This window comes from Salmo salar, chromosome 07, assembly GCF_965601325.2.
Source record: "Salmo salar chromosome 07, fSalSal1, whole genome shotgun sequence".
Classification (NCBI taxonomy): domain Eukaryota; kingdom Metazoa; phylum Chordata; class Actinopteri; order Salmoniformes; family Salmonidae; genus Salmo; species Salmo salar.
The window spans coordinates 46353822-46372320 of record NC_138297.1 but is presented as its reverse complement, the minus strand read 5'-3'; the positions used below and the strand labels follow the sequence as shown (position 1 = coordinate 46372320).

The window sequence follows — 18499 nt, the reverse complement described above, 5'->3', positions numbered from 1 at the left end:
GACAGAGGGTTCCATATGGAACCCAAAAGGGTTATTCGGCTGTCCCCATAGGGTTCTCCAGCCGAATAACCCTTTTGGAACCCTTTTTTCTAAGAGTGTAGTAAAATAGCGTCCACTGTGACCAAGGTACTGTCACACGATATATCCACTATCAACTTGCCACTACAATATAGAATCCAGCAATTCAACATTGGGATGCTATTGCAATACAGAAACACAATCACTATATATGCTACTATCATCAGCATATTTCTCTCTCTCGCTCTGATTCCCCCCCCCCCCCCCTCTGCAGACTGTAGGTGTAAGAACGGCCGGTGCAACGACGGTATCCATGGAGATGGGACATGCGAGTGTGACGCGTATTGGAGAGGGGTCACCTGCGATGACAGTATGTACTGTATGAAAGTATATGTGCTGGCGTTGTTCTTATTTTTAACGAGTATAATTTTAGCTCCGTGCATCCGATAGCACTTTAAGGTGTGCGAGTTTAATCTTTCCAGTATGTATGACAGGGTCATTGCCTGATAAGTGGGCCACAACGCAGGAGGGTCATTCTTGAGTTGTGGTGGCATTTCCTGAGAATAAAAATAAAATGTTATGTATTTATACAGTACCAGTCAAACATTTGGACACACCTCCTCATTCAAGGGTTTTTCTTTATTTTAACTTTTTCTACTTTGTAGAATAATAGTGAAGACATCAAAACTAAGAAATAGCACACAAAGTATATTTATTTGAGATTCTTCAAAGTACCCATCCTTTGCCTTGATGACAGCTTTGCACACTCTTGGCATTCTCTCAACCAGCTTCATGGGGTAGTCACCTGTAATGCTTGGAGTTCCCACATATAAATAAGAATTTGTTCTTATGCCTAGTTAAATAAAGGTTAAATTAAAAAAATGTAAAAATGTAAAAATATGCTGAGCACTTGCTGGCTGCTTTTCCTTCATGCTGCGGTCCAACTCATCCCAAACCATCTTAATTGGGTTGAGGTTGGGTGATTGTGGAGACTAGGTCATTTGATGCAGCACTCTATCACTCTCCTTCTTGGTCAAATAGCCCTTACACAGCCTGGAGGTTTTGGGTCATTGTCTTGTTGAAAAACAAATGATAGCTCAAACCAGATTGGATGGCGTATCGCTGCAGAATACTGTGGTAGCCATGCTGGTGTGCCTTGAATTCTAAATAAATCACTGACCGTGTCACCATCAAAGCACCCCCACACCAGCACACCACCTCCTCCATGCTTCACGGTGGGAACCACACATGCGGAGATCATCCGTTCACCTACTCTGCGTCTCACAAAGACACGGCGGTTGGAACCAAAAATCTAAAATTTGGTCTCATCTGACCAAAGGACAGATTTCCACCGGTCTAATTTCCATTGCTTGAGTTTCTTGGCCCAAGCAAGTCTCTTCTTCTTATTGGTGTCGTTCAGTAGTGGTTTCCTTGCAGCAATTCAACCATGAAGGCCTGATTCATACAGTCTTCTCTGAATAGTTGATGTTGAGGTGTGTCTGTTACTTGAACTCTGGGAAGCATTTATTTGGGCTGCAATCTGATGTGCAGTTAATTGCCCATTTCTGAGGCTGGTAACTCTAATGAACTTATCCTTTGCAGCAGAGGTAACTCTGGGTCTTCTTTTCCTGTGGCGGTCCTCGTGAGAGCTATTTTCATCATATTGCTTGATGATTTTTGCGACTGCACTTGAAGAAACTTTCAAAGTTATTGACATTTTCCAGACTGACTGACCTTCATGTCATAAAGTAATGATGGACTGTTGTTTATCTTTGCTTATTTGAGATGTTCTTGACATAATATGGACTTGGTCTTTTACCAAATCGGGCTATCTTCTGTATACTACCCCACCTTGTCACAACACAACTGATTGGCTCAAACACAATAAGAAGGAAAGAAATTCCACAAATTAACTTTTAACAAGGCACACCTGTTAATTGAAATACATTTCAGGTGACTACCTCATGAAGCTGGTTGAGAGAATGCCAAGAGTGCAAAGCTGTCATCAAGGCAAAGGGTGGCTATTTTAAAGAATCTCAAATATAAAATATATTTTGATTTGTTTAACACTTTCTTGGTTAAAATAGATTTTGTTTAACAAGTAATGTTTATTGTTTCTCAAAAAGGTAGGGGTAAAAATGATTGACACTCCTGTTTTCAATAACTTTAAATACCTCACCTTGCGAGGATAACGGCACTGAGCCTTTTCCTAAAATGTTTTATGAGTTGGAGAACACATTTGGAGTGATCTTAGACCATTCCTCCATACAGAATCCTTCCAGATCCTTGATATCCGTCATCTGTGCTTATGGACTGCCCTCTTCAATTCAAACCACAGGTTTTCAAGTCCGGAGACTGAGATGGCCATTGCAAAATGTTGATTTTGTGGCCAATTAACCATTTCTTTGTGGATTTTGATGTGCTTGGGGTTATTGTGTTGCTGGAAGATCCACTTGTGGTCAAGTTTCAGCCTCCTGGCAGAGGCAACCAGATTGTTGGCTAAAATGTCCTGGTACGAGTGTTAATAATTTCTGAACCCGCTGTATTATATATATAAAATGAAAAGCATTTTAATAGCATTCTTTGTTTTTATTAATCCATACAAATATGACATACTTTTATTTACTTTCTAGAATTCAAATAATAGATATCTCTAAATCCCCAAAACATGTCACTACAACTTTACTCATCACTACGGGGACAAGACAATTTGCATACCCTAAGTACTTTAAAGTATACATACAAATACAGTTTTGCAGTACAGAGGACTTACATTTTGTTTTATCATCGACAAACAGTTCAACAAAAACATGTATGATGTGTTTTTCATGGTTGCAAAGGCAAGGGATGCAAATGCCACCGCACAGGACATGTCCTACCAAGGGACAATAGTCCCACCCCTAACTGACAGAAAGACATGCCAAAGAAAACACACATGTATTACAAGTAGAAGTCACATGGGCATTTTAACTCACATGAATCATATCAATGTTATAGGATCATCTCATATTATGTTCAAAGTACTGTGACACGTCATCCCTGTATGCTGTGTTTCAGAGTTCACTAGAGAAGAGAACTGTGGGGACAGGAAGTGCCACACCAGTGCAATGTGAGTGAACTCACTCTGACTTCAGCTTCCCATCACTCTATGATGTGACTATGTTGAAATCAAACCATTTCAGCACAGCAAGCCTGAGAAACGGTTCTTATATCTCTTACCTGCAAACTGTGATTCCATCTCTTCTCCTCTTTTGCATCTCTCTCACAGATGTGTTGTAGGTCGCTGTGAATGTTTGGCAGGGTTTCAGGGTAACGGCACTAACTGCAAAGGTATCCTTCCTGTCACTTTCCAGCATGCACTACTATACTGGTACCTGAACTGCTATTATACATGGCTACCACACAGGAAACTAGGTGTAACAAATCTCTCTCTCTCTCTCTCTGTGTGTGTGTGTGTGTGTGTGTGTGTGTGTGTGTGTGTGTGTGTGTGTGTGTGTGTGTGTGTGTGTGTGTGTGTGTGTGTGTGTGTGTGTGTGTGTGTGTGTGTGTGTGTGTGTGTGTGTGTGTGTGTGTGTGTGTGTGTGTGTGTAGCGAAAGATGCCTGCAAAGACAATAACGGAGGATGCAGTCCTCACGCTGTGTGTAAGAGGACTCTCCCTGGACGCAGGCAGTGCGTGTGCAACACGGGATATCACGGCGATGGGATGGTGTGTGTACGTAAGTGTGCATCTTTAATCTACACACTTTGACAGGTCAGGTTCTGAAATAATGTTGAGTTTCAGCTGTGTTTGTTCGTTTTGTTACCTAGGGCTGGGCTACCACTGAAAGTAGCGGTAAGAAATTATTTGAGCCAATTTAGACCCAAACAATGTTAAACATTGTTTTATTTTGCCTCAGAGATCAACCCCTGCCTGGACGGTAAAGGAGGCTGCCATGTGAATGCAGACTGTATTCACACCGGACCTAACAAAGTAAGTTGGTTGGTTGGTCGGTCCGTCGTGTGTGTTCGGTGTCCATCAATCTGTTGTAAAACAATGAACTGACTTATTTCATGTTTTCTATCCAGACGTCGTGTGGGTGCAGCCAAGGCTACACAGGAGATGGGAAGGAGTTTTGTACGGTTATCAACCTCTGTCGAACGGTACATCTCTAATCTCTCAATACAGTGTTAATGTAGTGAACAGTGTTACAGTGTGGTGAAAAGTGTTACAGTGTGGTGAAAAGTGTTACAGTGTGGGGAACAGTGTTACAGTGTGGTGAACAGTGTTAATGTAGTGAACAGTGTTACAGTGTGGTTAACAGCGTTACAGTGTGGTGAACAGTGTTACAGTGTGGTTAACAGTGTTACAGTGTGGTTAACAGTGTTACAGTGTGGTTAACCTCTCTGGGCTAGGTGGCACCAAATCATCCCACCTACGTAACAGCCAGTTGAATCCTGTGGCGCGATTTTCAAATACCTTAGAAATGCTATTACTTCAATTTCTCAAACATATGACTATTTTACAGCTATTTAAATACAAGACTCTCGTTAATCTAACCACACTGTCCGATTTCAAAAAGGCTTTACAACGAAAGCAAAACATTAGATTATGTCAGCAGAGTACCCAGCCAGAAATAATGAGACACCCATTTTTCAAGCTAGCATATAATGTCACAAAAACCCAGAAGACAGCTAAATGCAGCACTAACCTTTCATGATCTTCATCAGATGACACACCTAGGACATTATGTTATACAATACATGCATGTTTTGTTCAATCAAGTTCATATTTATATCAAAAAACAGCTTTTTACATTAGCATGTGACGTTCAGAACTAGCATACCCCCCGCAAACTTCCGGCGAATTCACTAACAATTCACTAACAATTTACTAAATTACTCATGATAAACGTTCACAAAAAGCATAACAATTATTTTAAGAATTATAGATACAGAACTCCTCTATGCACTCGATATGTCCGATTTTAAAATAGCTTTTCGGTGAAAGCACATTTTGCAATATTCTAAGTAGATAGCCCGGCATCACAGGGCTAGCTATTTAGACACCCAGCAAGTTTAGCCTTCGCCAAAATCAGATTTACTATTACAAAAGTTTGATTACCTTTCCTGTTCTTTGTCAGAATGCACTCCCAGGACTTCTACTTCAATAACAAATGTTGGTTTGGTCCAAAATAATCCATAGTTATGTTCCAACAGCGGCGTTTTGTTCGTGCGTTGTAGACACTATCCGAATGGTAAATAAGGGTCACGCGCACGGCGTATTTCGTGACAAAAGATTTCTAAATATTTCATTACCGTACTTCGAAGCATGTCAACCGCTGTTTAAAATCAATTTTTATGCCATTTTTCTCCTAAAAAAGCGATAATATTCCGACATGGAATCTGCAATTAGGTAAACAGCCGAAAGAAAATACAGCATGGGGTCGACTCGGGCACGCGCCTAATTCCTTTGTCCTCTGATCGGCCACTTGGCAAAGGCGATTATGTGTTTCAGCCTGGGGCTGCCTCGATATCGTTCAGTTTTTTCCCGGGCTCTGAGAGCCTATTGGAGCCGTAGGAAGTGTCACGTTACAGCTAAGATCCCGACTCTTCAATAAACAGAGGCAAGAACAACAACACCTTGTCAGACAGACCACTTCCTGCATGAAATCTTCTCAGGTTTTTGCCTGCCATATGAGTTCTGTTATACTCACAGACACCATTCAAACAGTTTTAGAAACTTTAGGGTGTTTTCTATCCAAAGCCAATAATTATATGCATATTCTAGTTACTGGGCAGGAGTAGTAAGCAGATTAAATCGGGTACGTTTTTTATCCGGCCGTGTAAATACTGCCCCCTAGCCCTAACAGGTTAACAGCGTTACAGTGTGGTGAACAGTGTTACAGTGTGGTGAACAGCGTTACAGTGTGGTTAACAGTGTTACAGTGTGGTGAACAGTGTTACAGTGTGGTTAACAGTGTTACAGTGTGGTGAACAGCTTTACAGTGTGGTGAACAGCGTTACAGTGTGGTGAACAGCGTTACAGTGTGGTGAACAGCGTTACAGTGTGGTGAACAGTGTTACAGTGTGGTGAACAGTGTTACAGTGGGGTGAACAGTGTTAGTGTGGTGAACAGTGTTACAGTGTGGTTAACAGTGTTACAGTGTGGTTGACAGTGTTACACTGTGTTGAACAGTGTAACAATGTGGTGAACAGTGTGGTTAACAGTGTAAATGTAGTGAACAGTGTAACAGTGTGATGAACAGAGTGGTGAACAGTGTAACAGTGTGGTGAACAGTGTAACAGTGTGGTGAACAGTGTAACAGTGTGGTGAACAGTGTAACAGTGTGGTGAACAGTGTAACAGTGTGGTGAACAGTGTAAATGAACAGTGTAAATGTAATGAACAGTGCAACAGTGTGGTGAACAGTGTGGTGAACAGTGTAACAGTGTGGTGAACAGTGTAACAGAGTGGTGAACAGTGTAACAGTGTGGTGAACAGTGTAACAGAGTGGTGAACAGTGTAACAGTGTGGTGAACAGTGTAAATGTAGTGAACAGTGCAACAGTGTGGTGAACAGTGTAACTGTAGTGAACAGTGCAACAGTGTGGTGAACAGTGTAACAGTGTGGTGAACAGTGTAAATGTAGTGAACAGTGCAACAGTGTGGTGAACAGTGTAACAGTGTGGTGAACAGTGTAACAGTGTGGTGAACAGTGTAAATGTAGTGAACAGTGCAACAGTGTGGTGAACAGTGTGGTGAACAGTGTAACAGTGTGGTGAACAGTGTAACAGAGTGGTGAACAGTGTAACAGTGTGGTGAACAGTGTAACAGAGTGGTGAACAGTGTTACAGTGTGGTTAACAGTGTTACAGTGTGGTGAACAGCTTTACAGTGTGGTGAACAGCGTTACAGTGTGGTGAACAGCGTTACAGTGTGGTGAACAGCGTTACAGTGTGGTGAACAGTGTTACAGTGTGGTGAACAGTGTTACAGTGGGGTGAACAGTGTTAGTGTGGTGAACAGTGTTACAGTGTGGTTAACAGTGTTACAGTGTGGTTGACAGTGTTACACTGTGTTGAACAGTGTAACAATGTGGTGAACAGTGTGGTTAACAGTGTAAATGTAGTGAACAGTGTAACAGTGTGATGAACAGAGTGGTGAACAGTGTAACAGTGTGGTGAACAGTGTAACAGTGTGGTGAACAGTGTAACAGTGTGGTGAACAGTGTAACAGTGTGGTGAACAGTGTAACAGTGTGGTGAACAGTGTAAATGAACAGTGTAAATGTAATGAACAGTGCAACAGTGTGGTGAACAGTGTGGTGAACAGTGTAACAGTGTGGTGAACAGTGTAACAGAGTGGTGAACAGTGTAACAGTGTGGTGAACAGTGTAACAGAGTGGTGAACAGTGTAACAGTGTGGTGAACAGTGTAAATGTAGTGAACAGTGCAACAGTGTGGTGAACAGTGTAACTGTAGTGAACAGTGCAACAGTGTGGTGAACAGTGTAACAGTGTGGTGAACAGTGTAAATGTAGTGAACAGTGCAACAGTGTGGTGAACAGTGTAACAGTGTGGTGAACAGTGTAACAGTGTGGTGAACAGTGTAAATGTAGTGAACAGTGCAACAGTGTGGTGAACAGTGTGGTGAACAGTGTAACAGTGTGGTGAACAGTGTAACAGAGTGGTGAACAGTGTAACAGTGTGGTGAACAGTGTAACAGAGTGGTGAACAGTGTAACAGTGTGGTGAACAGTGTAAATGTAGTGAACAGTGCAACAGTGTGGTGAACAGTGTAACTGTAGTGAACAGTGCAACAGTGTGGTGAACAGTGTAACAGTGTGGTGAACAGTGTAAATGTAGTGAACAGTGCAACAGTGTGGTGAACAGTGTAACAGTGTGGTGAACAGTGTAACAGTGTGGTGAACAGTGTAACAGTGTGGTGAACAGTGTAAATGTAGTGAACAGTGCAACAGTGTGGTGAACAGTGTAAATGTAGTGAACAGTGCAACAGTGTGGTGAACAGTGCAACAGTGTGGTGAACAGTGCAACAGTGTGGTGAACAGTGTAACAGTGTGGTGGACAATGTAAATGTAGTGAACAGTGCAAGTGTGGTGAACAGTGTACCAGTGTGGTGAACAGTGTACCAATGTGGTGAACAGTGCAACAGTGTGGTGAACAGTGTAACAGTGTGGTGAACAGTGTAACAGTGTGGTGAACAGTGTAAATGTAGTGAACAGTGCAACTGTGTGGTGAACAGTGTAACAGCGTGGTGAATCATGTAACAATGTGGTGATCCTCTTGGCAGAAACAAAGGGACTGCCACAGGTACGCCAGGTGTAATATGACTGGTCCAGGGGAACGCAGCTGCACCTGTATGGACGGATACATGGGCGACGGCATCAGCTGCAAAGGCACTGTGGGCAAGGTGAGCAGGAGAGGAGACAACACATAGCATGATCAAGTAAAAGTTACATTTGATTGCCATTTGTAAGTACACGTACATACCCCATGTAAGCTCACACCTCTTTTCCCACTTTATTTCTCACTCACTCACTCACTCACTCACTCACTCACTCACTCACTCACTCACTCACTCACTCACTCACTCACTCACTCACTCACTCACTCACTCACTCACTCACTCACTCACTCACTCACTCACTCACTCACTCACACTCTTCATTTGACCATTGATCAGTGTTTATCTTTTTCATCTACAGGAGCTTCTCACCAGGAAACTGAGGGATTTTTATCTTGGGTTGATGGTGAGTCTCTCACTGACCAGTAACACACTTTTATTTATGTTCTGTATTAAGTTACACATCCTAGTAAGAAAGGCACAACACAATCACTGTTGATTAAAATAATAGCAAATTAACTAAAGATATTGTTGGTTGAACGTTGTTTGTTTTCAGATGGCAGATATCTCTCTGAAGGGCCGGGGTCCATTCACCGTCTTTGCTCCAACAGCTGAGGCCTTCGCCCAGGGGGATACGGTAGGAAAGTGTGTGTGTGTGTGTGTGTGTATGCGCCTGTATTTATATACCTGTGTGTGTACGGATCTTATCTTGTCTCATGACTTGCTCTTAGGCAAAAGAGTTGAGGAATCCCTCGAAGAGAGAGAAGAGGGCCAAGATTCTTCGCTACCACATCGTGTCATGTCACACCCTATTGGCCAGCGACCTGACCACGCCCAGAAACCTGACCACTCTCATGGGAGACGTCTTGACCATCACCTACTCTGAGGTAACCAATGAAATTACAACACTCCCAGTGGATTCTGTTGGTTGCTTCAATGTCTGGATTATTATCCTAGATTCCATTTCTTATCATGATGGATTGGACATTATTTATACAGTGCATTCGGAAAGTATTCAGACTCCATCAATCTACACACAATACCTCATAATGGCAAAGCAAAAACAGGCTTCTCTAAATGTTTGCAAATGTATAAAAAAAATCTACATATATATTACATTTACATAAGTATTCAGACCCTTTACTCAGTACTTTGTTGAAGCACATTTGGTAGCGATTACAGTCTCAAGTCTTCTTGGGTATGATGCTACAAGCTTGGCAGACCTGTATTTGGGGAGTTTCTCCCTTTATTCTCTGCAGATCCACTCAAGCTCTGTCAGGTTGGATGGGGAGTGTCGCTGCAGAGCTATTTTCAGGTCTCTCCAGAGATGTTCAATTGGGTTCCAATCCGGGCTCTGGCTGGGCCACTTAAGGACATTCAGAGACTTGTCCCGAAGCCACTCCTGCGTTGTCTTGGCTGTGTGCTTAGGGTCATTGTCCTGTTGGAAGGTGAACTTTCGCCCCAGTCTGAGGTCCTGAGCGCTCTGGAGCAGATTTTCATCAAGGATCTCTGTATTTTGCGCCGTTCATCTTTCCCTCTATCCTGACTAGTCTCCCAGTCCCTGCCGCTGGAAAACGTCCCCACAACATGATGCTGCCACCACCATGCTTCACCGTATGGTGGTGCCAGGTTTCCTCCAGACGTGACGCTTGGCATTCAGGCCAAAGAGTTCAATCTTGGCTTCATTGGACCAGAGAATCTTGTTTCTCATAGTCTGAGAGTCTGTAGGTACCTTATGGCAAACTCCAAGCGGGCTGTCATGTGCCTTTTACTGATGAGTGGCTTCCGTCTGGCCACTCTACCATGAAGGCCTGACTGGTGGAGTGCTGCAGAGATGGTTGTCCTTCTGGAACGTTCTTCCATCTCCACAGAGGAACTCTGGAGCTATGTCAGAGTGACCATCAGGTTCTTGGTCACCTCCCTGACCAAGGCCCCTCTCTCCCGATTGCTCAGTTTTGTCGGGCGGCCAGCTCTAGGACGAGTCTTAGTGGTTCCAAACCTCTTCCATTTAAGAATAATGCTATCCCCAGATCTGCTATCCCCAGATCTGTGCCTCGACACAATCCTGTCTCGGAGCTCTACAGACAATTCCTTCGACCTCATGGCTTGGTTTTTGCTCTGATATGCACTGTCAACTGTGTGACCTTATATAGACAGGTGTGTGCCTTTCCAAATCATGTCCAATCAATAGAATTTACCACAGGTGGACTCCAATCAAGTTGTAGAAACATCTCAAGGATGATCAATGGAAACAGGATGCACCTGAGCTCAATTTCGAGTCTCATAGCAAAGGATCTAAACACTATTTTTTTTTTATACATTTGTAAAAATGTCTAAAAACCTGTTTTCAATTTCGCATTATGGGGTATTGTGTGTAGATTGATGAGGATAATTTTTTATTTATTTAAATAAGGCTGTAATGCATTTTTTTTTTGAAAAAGTCAAGGGGTCTGAATACTTTCCGAATGCACCGTATACCTTGAGAAGTATAGTATGGATATATGTTGCATCTGGTTCCTCTGCTACATTTGAGGAAGAGATTCCATGGTGGTGGTGAGAGAGCTGAGGTCTCCTGTCCTTGTTTCCAGGGTACCATCCTCATCAACAACATGGTGAAAGTGGTGCACAGTGATGACCCGAGCATCAATGGGATCATCCATGAGATTGACACCTTCATGATACCAGAGAGCCTGAAGAAGGCTGATGTGATAGAGGGGCCAGTATGTACAAAGATAAAGACTATTTGTAATCAATACACCTGTTTAAATCTGTCAAACACTCCATCATGGGATAACTCATCACCATCTCCCTGTCCCTCTCTCTATCCCTCTCTCCCTCCACAGTTGAACCTCACTGATGTGGCTGATGGTAATGGTTACAAGACCTTCTACAAACTACTGTTGGTTAGTATTTGTCCCTGTGAAGTTCCTATTTCCTTTATGGATTCTGAGAATAACAATCTAAAACTTCTCCCCTGAAAAGTGTTCAAGAAGGTGTTCTTCTCTGTTTCTCCCTGCAGGACACAGATGTGATGGCAATGGTGAACGACCCCCTCCACCAGCCCGTGACATTGTTCCTGCCGTCGGACCGCGCCATGGCCGCACTGCCCCAGGAGCAGAAAGACTTCCTTTACAACACACAGAACAGAGGACACCTGCTGGAGTACCTCAAATACCACATCCTCCGAGACACCAAGGTGTATGCAGCAGAGCTGGTCCACATCAATCCTATACGGACGCTCCAGGGATCCGAACTCAAAGCCAACTGTGGAGGGCTGGACAACATAGTGAGTAAAACAAAGTAGAGTTGTGTTTGTACAACACTAACATGCGGAATAAAATCAATTTCGAGGCAAAAAGTAAGGCCATCTTGTGGTATTTGGATTGACCCAGAAGCCAACATTTTCTGAGAGATGTACTTTTTTTCACAGGGTGAAATCTTCCTCAATGACGGGAACTGCCGAATCATCCAGAGGCACCTCTCCTTCAACGGTGGGATAGCCTATGGGATCGACTGTCTGCTGAACCCGCCGAGTCTCGGGGGTCGCTGTGACAAAAAGGAAACCATAGATTTCCCGGTGAGTGTGACCATATCATGCAGTAGGTCGTCTTTTTATTGCTACCATGGAATAAGGTGATTAGAATTATTATTGTCTTAGAACGTTTTTTATGTGTTTCTCCTGTGTGATAGCTACCCTGTACATTCTGCACATCATCAACACGCTGCCCCCCTGGGTCCAAACTCAAGGTATCTGTTCATCCAGCCACCCGTCGTAACCTTTATGTGAATATAACACTTGCATCTGTCCCCTACTAAAAACTGCCCCTATATACGTATTCTGCAGGAGGTGAAGAAATGCGACCTGCACATGATAGTGAATATGAATAAAGGCTGCCAGGCCATATGTACTTTTGTCCTCTGGCAACCCAAGTGCTGTGCTGGCTTCTATGGACGTGACTGTCTGGGTAAGAACTCCCAAAATATGCCTCAGATCTCCCTGATCATACCAAGACTGCATCTCAAATGGCATCCTATTCCCTTTCTAGTGCACACTTGTCAAATGTACTAGGGAACAGGGTACTATTTGGAATGCAACCTAATAAATAGGACAACAATGACAGCTTGTGGTGAAAACCCCATAAAGAATGTAATTCTCAAAGACTAGCTCCAAAAGTCTCATGCAGTCTCAGAAATGTGATTGGCATTTGTTAAAGCAGGTGTTTGAAGTGAAAGACTACAGATCTGAGTTGTTTCCCATCATGCCTTTGACTTCCTGTTCATGTTTACCTCAAGTTTGTCCTGGCGGGAATTCATCTCCCTGTTTGAACCATGGAAAGTGTGATGACGGTCACCTAGGCAACGGTAACTGCACATGTGACACTGGTTTCCATGGCGACGCCTGTGAGTTGTGTAAAAAAGGCCACTATGGATCGGACTGCACAGGTGTGTAGCGCTCTGGTGTGGATACCTTCATCTCAAGATTTAGTTGTGCTACCTTGTGCGAAGAATTTCATCGTGAACTTGTGTGGCTTAATTTAGTATCATCTTTAATCATTCTCCATACTGAATCTTGAACCTGATTTGTAATATGATGTCATTTTTTTCCCTCAGCATGTAACTGCACAGAGCATGGGTCATGTGAAGAAGGCCTTAAAGGGACAGGCTCCTGTTTCTGTGAACAGGGCTGGACCGGGCAGCGCTGTGAGACACAACTAGGTAAAGAACCACAAGTTACAAAATGTCCACCACACAAAAGGAAGACCAAGAGCCATCATCTTGAAATGGCAGTTTCTACTACATTTAAAACACTGATATTTATCATTTAAACTTTGATGTTAACTGTTCCTGTCACCCTTCACCCCCTCTCCCTATAGCGGACGGTCCAGTCTGCTCCCCAACCTGCTCTCAGAACGGCATATGTAAAAAGAACAACACCTGTGTATGTAAACTTTTCTACGAGGGAGACGGCATCAGCTGCACAGGTAATGGCCTGCACAGACAACACTGGAGTACTACAACACACACACACATCCCACATGCAGACACATACTGTGTATACACACATGAAACAAATTATGTACATCACTGTTGATCACTGCTTCTCTTCTGTGTCATGAATTGCTCCTTTTGCTGCTCCTTCCTCCTCCTCTCCATCGCCCTCTAGTGGCCGACCTGTGTATGTCCTGGAACGGTGGCTGTGCCCAGGGAGCTAAGTGCAGTCAAAAGGGGGAGAAGGTGAGCTGTGCCTGCCCTCAGGGACACTCTGGAGACGGCTTCATCTGTCGGCCTATAGACCCTTGCTCCGTCGATGACAACGGGGGTTGCCACGAGCACGCCACCTGCACCATGACTGGGCCGGTAAGGGGTCAGCCACGGGGCTGCCATGGGTACTACAGGGGTTGCTATGGTAACTTATTAGCTTACCGCCAATAGTCCTAGCATGTCAGCTATTTGTCTGCTTTAAATATGAATTAATCTTTGCGTGTGTGTGTGTGCGTGTCTATAGGGAAAGAAGAAGTGTGTGTGTAAGGATAAGTACATCGGGGACGGTGTGACGTGTGAGGTGAAGGAGCTTCTTGTGAACCGTTGTCTCCAAGAGAACGGGCAGTGCCACTCTGACGCCCAGTGTACTGACCTTCACTACGAGGGTACGCCATGCACACACACACATACTGTACACTCCTTCTATAGGAGTTTCATTTAAAGTCTGCATAAGAATACATAGGATATATATATATACAGTATTGCTCTTTTCCAAGACCCAAACACACACATGTGGAGTGTGATATGCTGTGATGTTTACATCTTCTATCTTTGGCGCCCCCCTCCCATCAGACAGCACAGTCGGTGTGTTCCACTTCCGGTCCAATAAGGGACAGTACAAGCTGAACTATACATCGGCCCAGGAGGCCTGCACAGCAGAGGGGGGGACCATCGCCACGTACACACAGCTCTCCTACGCACAGCAGGTGAGCACACACACATTAACACACACCAGAAAAAGATACACAAACACATTTACCCACACATACACCTACTATGCTACCCCTCTGATGACCCCGTCTCCAGGCTGGGCTCAACCTGTGTGCGGCTAGCTGGCTGGACCAGGCCAGAGTGGCCTACCCCACCACCTACTCCAACCCCAAGTGTGGCTTTGGTCACGTGGGCATCGTAGACTACGGCTTACGCAACAACCTCAGTGAGACCTGGGACACCTTCTGCTACAGGGTCAAGGGTAAGAGGGGAAAAGGAGATGAGGGAATCATTGAGAGGGGAGGGAAAGAGAGAGAGAGACAGTGTGAAAAATGTGTTTTCTAAGGTGTTACATAACGTGTGTGTGTCCCCCTCCAGAGGTGAAATGTGAATGTAAAGCAGGTTATATAGGAGACGGATACTCCTGCACTGGAAACCTCCTGCAGGTCCTCACTGAGAAGCCCACCTTCTCCAACTTCCTCTCTGTGAGTATCTAAATGGTGTCATTATATTCAGGTTTTGATTTATTGTATGTTCACTCACAATGGTTTGTTAACTGATCCGGTGTCGTTTTTACCTGCAGCAAATCCTGAACTACTCCCAGATGTCCGTGTCAGGAAAACAGTTTATGAAGCGCCTCAGTAACCTGACCATCCAGTCCACTCTGTTTGTACCTGATAATACCGGACTGTACCAGAACCAGGTACAAGAACACCCTGTCAGACACACTGACATGCATTATGATGCACACCCGGACATATGTATGCACTGTCTCACACAGATACTCACACACAGCCCTGTACATTACCACCAGAGGCATCATGCCCATAGAGATGTCAGATTTGTCCTGTTTAAATATTTGGCAGGATGTCCAACCGGCCTCACAACCGCAGAACACATAACCACGCAAGCCCAGGAACTCCATATCCGGCCTCTTCACTTGCGGGATCGTCTGACACCAGTCACCTGGACCGTGATGTGATCCTGAGGCCCATTGTCGTGCCATTCATCCAACGCCATCACCTCACCTCAGCATGATATTGCACGGCCCCATGTCGCAAGAATCTATACACAATTCCTGGAAGCTGAAAATGTCCCAGTTCTTACATGGCCTGCATACTCACCAGTCATGTCACCCATTGAGCATGTTTGGGATGCTCTGCATCGCCGTGTACGACAACGTGTTCCAGTTCCCGCCAATATCCAGAAAATCCGAGTAGCTAGCTTGTCTAATTATTTTAGTTGGCATGCCTAAGTTGGTAGACTTTAGAAAAGCAAGCAATTACTAAATAAGACTCACATTCCTTTCAATCTTTTACCCAGATTTTTGCAGAGAAGCATATTTAGTTTTTTTCTTAAAAATATAACCACAGAGGTTGGTGGCACCTTCATTGGGGAGGACCGGCTCGGGGTAATGGCTGGAGGTGAATAAATGGAATGCTGTCAAATACATCAAACACATGGTTTCCCACGTTAGCGGAGACGGCATTAACGGTAAACGCTGCATATGTCGGCCAAATCGTAAATGACCTTTAAATGTCTATCGCGCAATCTGTACCGCTTCAGCGATCCAGATTGAATAGAGCCCTTACTCTGACTTGTATGAACACGTATATGTATAAATGTGTACACCCACTCATACTCACTCTCCTGTGTTGTATTGGCCAGACACTGACCCACAGGGACATGGAGTACCATCTCTCGGAGGGCCGGGCCTTGGCCCTGAAAGACCTGACCAACGGCAGCCGTATCCGCACCCGGCTGGGCCAAAGCCTCATTGTCCTGGGTATCGTTGACTTCCTCAACCCAAAGGCCCTGGTGAGACATGGACCTACAGTACTGTACACGTCAACCCTGTACTTACTGTACTTTGTTCATTCACTCACTGTACCACACTCAGGTTCTGTTGTTTTTCAGTCCCCGTTATATGAATGTATTATATGCTGGTTTACCAGGTCTCCTAGAGTGGACTAAGATGTTTGAGAAAATTCGCTGCTGAACAAGCCTCATAGACCACATATGTATTTTATAGAACAGTTAACCACTGAAAATAAAGTTTGACTTCATGATTGTAGTCTGTGAGCTCAAACTTGTCCCATCCTGATCTCTCTCTGTAGAGTTCCTCCCGTTTTATCAACGACCGCTTCATCATCGACTCCGACATCCTGGCATCCAATGGGATCATCCATGTGCTGCAGGGACCCCTCAAAGCCCCACCTCCTTGGACAGTGGTGAGATTATTACATCATTTTCTGTTTAGTTTCTCACCTTGATCTCCGACGAGATGTTGCTAAACTATTGGTCCTCGATCAGATTTATAGTTAAGATTAGGACTGATTCAAATTGTGAGAACTGATCCTAAATCAGTTGGTAAGGTCAGGTATTGGTGGACTCCTGTGTCTGACCTCTGACCCTATCTGCGACTGGTCCCCCAGCTCCACGCGGGTCACAAGGCAGGGATGGGGATTGGAGTTGTGCTGCTGGTCATGCTGATGGCTGGGGCCGGGTTCGTAGGCTACCACTTCTACACCCACAAGACTAAACCATTCCAGTTCCACTACTTTAAGGTGAGTGTGTTGGTTGAATGATGTCTGAATTTTTTCACATTTATTTAACTAGGCAAGTCAGTTAAGAACAAATTCTTATTTTCAATGACGGCCTAGGAACAGTGGGTTAACTGCCGTGTTCAGGGGCAGAACGACAGATTTTACCTTGTCAGCTCGGGGATTCGATCTTGCAACCTTTCGGTTACTAGTCTAACGCTCTAACCACTAGGCTACCTGCCGCCCCTGAATGTTGTGCAAGAATGACTTTTTGTCTCATTCAAGGCAATCAGCGGTTTATTGATATTCTGTTTGTTCAGAAGCTAAATGTACAATAAAACATGGGGAACCTCAAACTTGATAATTGACCTTTGCCCTTTTTTGCAGGAAGAGGACGAGACACCTCCAGACTGCAACCCTGCCATCTGCAACCCCAGCATAGTTAACCCCATTTATGACTCTGCCCCTGCCCCAAGTGAACCAGTTCCATCTGAGCTTCCAGTAAGTGACCCCACCCTATTTTAAATTTGTATATCAACCCCTGTAGAGAAAATATGTGCATGAATGCCATTGAACTAAACGCAGTAAAGTAGCACCTTTGCTCAAGGGGTGATACCATAACTCCAGATGACATATGAATGTGTTTTAACAGGAGGAGGACAAACACCAGGTGGTAGAGGGTGGCCCGTATGACCTGCTCCAGGACTGCTGAGAGAGAGAGAGACACACACACACGTCACAGTCATCACTCCCCCTCTGATAAAGCTGTGAGGAGTGCTGCTACATGTTGTACACATGTTGACCAGTGGAGGGCAGCACTGTGGGACTATTAAGAGCACAATTCATTCTGTATCACAGAAGTTCAGCACTATAGAAATGTCATTTCCGATTGCGCCGACATGAAGCATTTACCACGAACGCATTCTCTGTGAATGCGGGAACATTGCCGTTCAATTTAAATAGCGCCAAACTTCCACGACACAGCTTGAGTGGAGCCCGAAGACTATCCTCCTCAGAGAGAGTTGGACAGTGCCCTAGGAAGGACAAACAGGGCTCAGTCTCCCACAAAACAACCTCACTATGGACTCATTCTCAGTGCCTTGTCTAGTAATGTTAGCAGTCTTCCTGTGGCACAATTGTGAAAGAAACCTTGTACCGATTCTTTTTTTGTTGGTTAATTCATATACAATAGTAGTATTTTAAGTCTGTGGGTAAACCCTTTTTGACAATTTCAAATCTTTCATAGTATGAAACGGCGATAACCGGATGCAACCGTCTTTGTTGATAAAACATTTTGAAGCAAAGCTTGAGCAAATCTTTCCATTCAGCCATACAACACACTCAAGAATACGTTTAACCACAGCCAAATATACATATCAACCGAACTCTCAATGTGAAATGATGGAAGCAAAGCATAAGCTTGAAGGACTCTGGCGTTAGGATCTCGCCCCATAAGCATGGGTTTATAGGTTTGAACTCTGGGGCATGCTTGCCTACTGAGGACTCTGCAGGTCAGTGAGTCAAGGCCACTTGGAGTGGTTGCCACAAAAGGTGGCATTGGCTAAAGGGTGTGATAACATAAGCAGAAGGGGCAAATTCTTGGGGTTCCCTCTGCGATACAGACAGC

At 44.3% G+C, this 18499-nt stretch overlaps 1 protein-coding gene across 2 annotated transcripts in view; it reads left to right on the top strand.

Moving 5' to 3' along the window:
- stab2 (stabilin 2) overlaps positions 1–18176 on the top strand; it is a 38260-nt gene extending 20084 nt beyond the window's left edge. The window contains exons 38-67 of one of the 2 annotated variants that reach the window (XM_014207974.3): positions 293–388; positions 3076–3127; positions 3287–3348; positions 3610–3735; positions 3916–3989; positions 4085–4159; positions 8303–8422; positions 8718–8762; positions 8913–8993; positions 9088–9243; positions 10945–11076; positions 11200–11259; positions 11376–11642; positions 11787–11933; positions 12047–12103; positions 12201–12321; positions 12650–12799; positions 12968–13072; positions 13231–13338; positions 13521–13714; positions 13863–14004; positions 14192–14325; positions 14426–14591; positions 14708–14814; positions 14913–15032; positions 15998–16147; positions 16447–16560; positions 16765–16896; positions 17260–17373; positions 17525–18176. In XM_014207974.3, coding sequence (XP_014063449.1) covers positions 293–388; positions 3076–3127; positions 3287–3348; positions 3610–3735; positions 3916–3989; positions 4085–4159; positions 8303–8422; positions 8718–8762; positions 8913–8993; positions 9088–9243; positions 10945–11076; positions 11200–11259; positions 11376–11642; positions 11787–11933; positions 12047–12103; positions 12201–12321; positions 12650–12799; positions 12968–13072; positions 13231–13338; positions 13521–13714; positions 13863–14004; positions 14192–14325; positions 14426–14591; positions 14708–14814; positions 14913–15032; positions 15998–16147; positions 16447–16560; positions 16765–16896; positions 17260–17373; positions 17525–17584 — 3467 coding nt within the window. In that variant the 3' untranslated portion in view covers positions 17585–18176. The other variant, XM_045722003.2, reaches the window with a different exon arrangement.
- Positions 18177–18499: the final 323 nt, after the last annotated feature.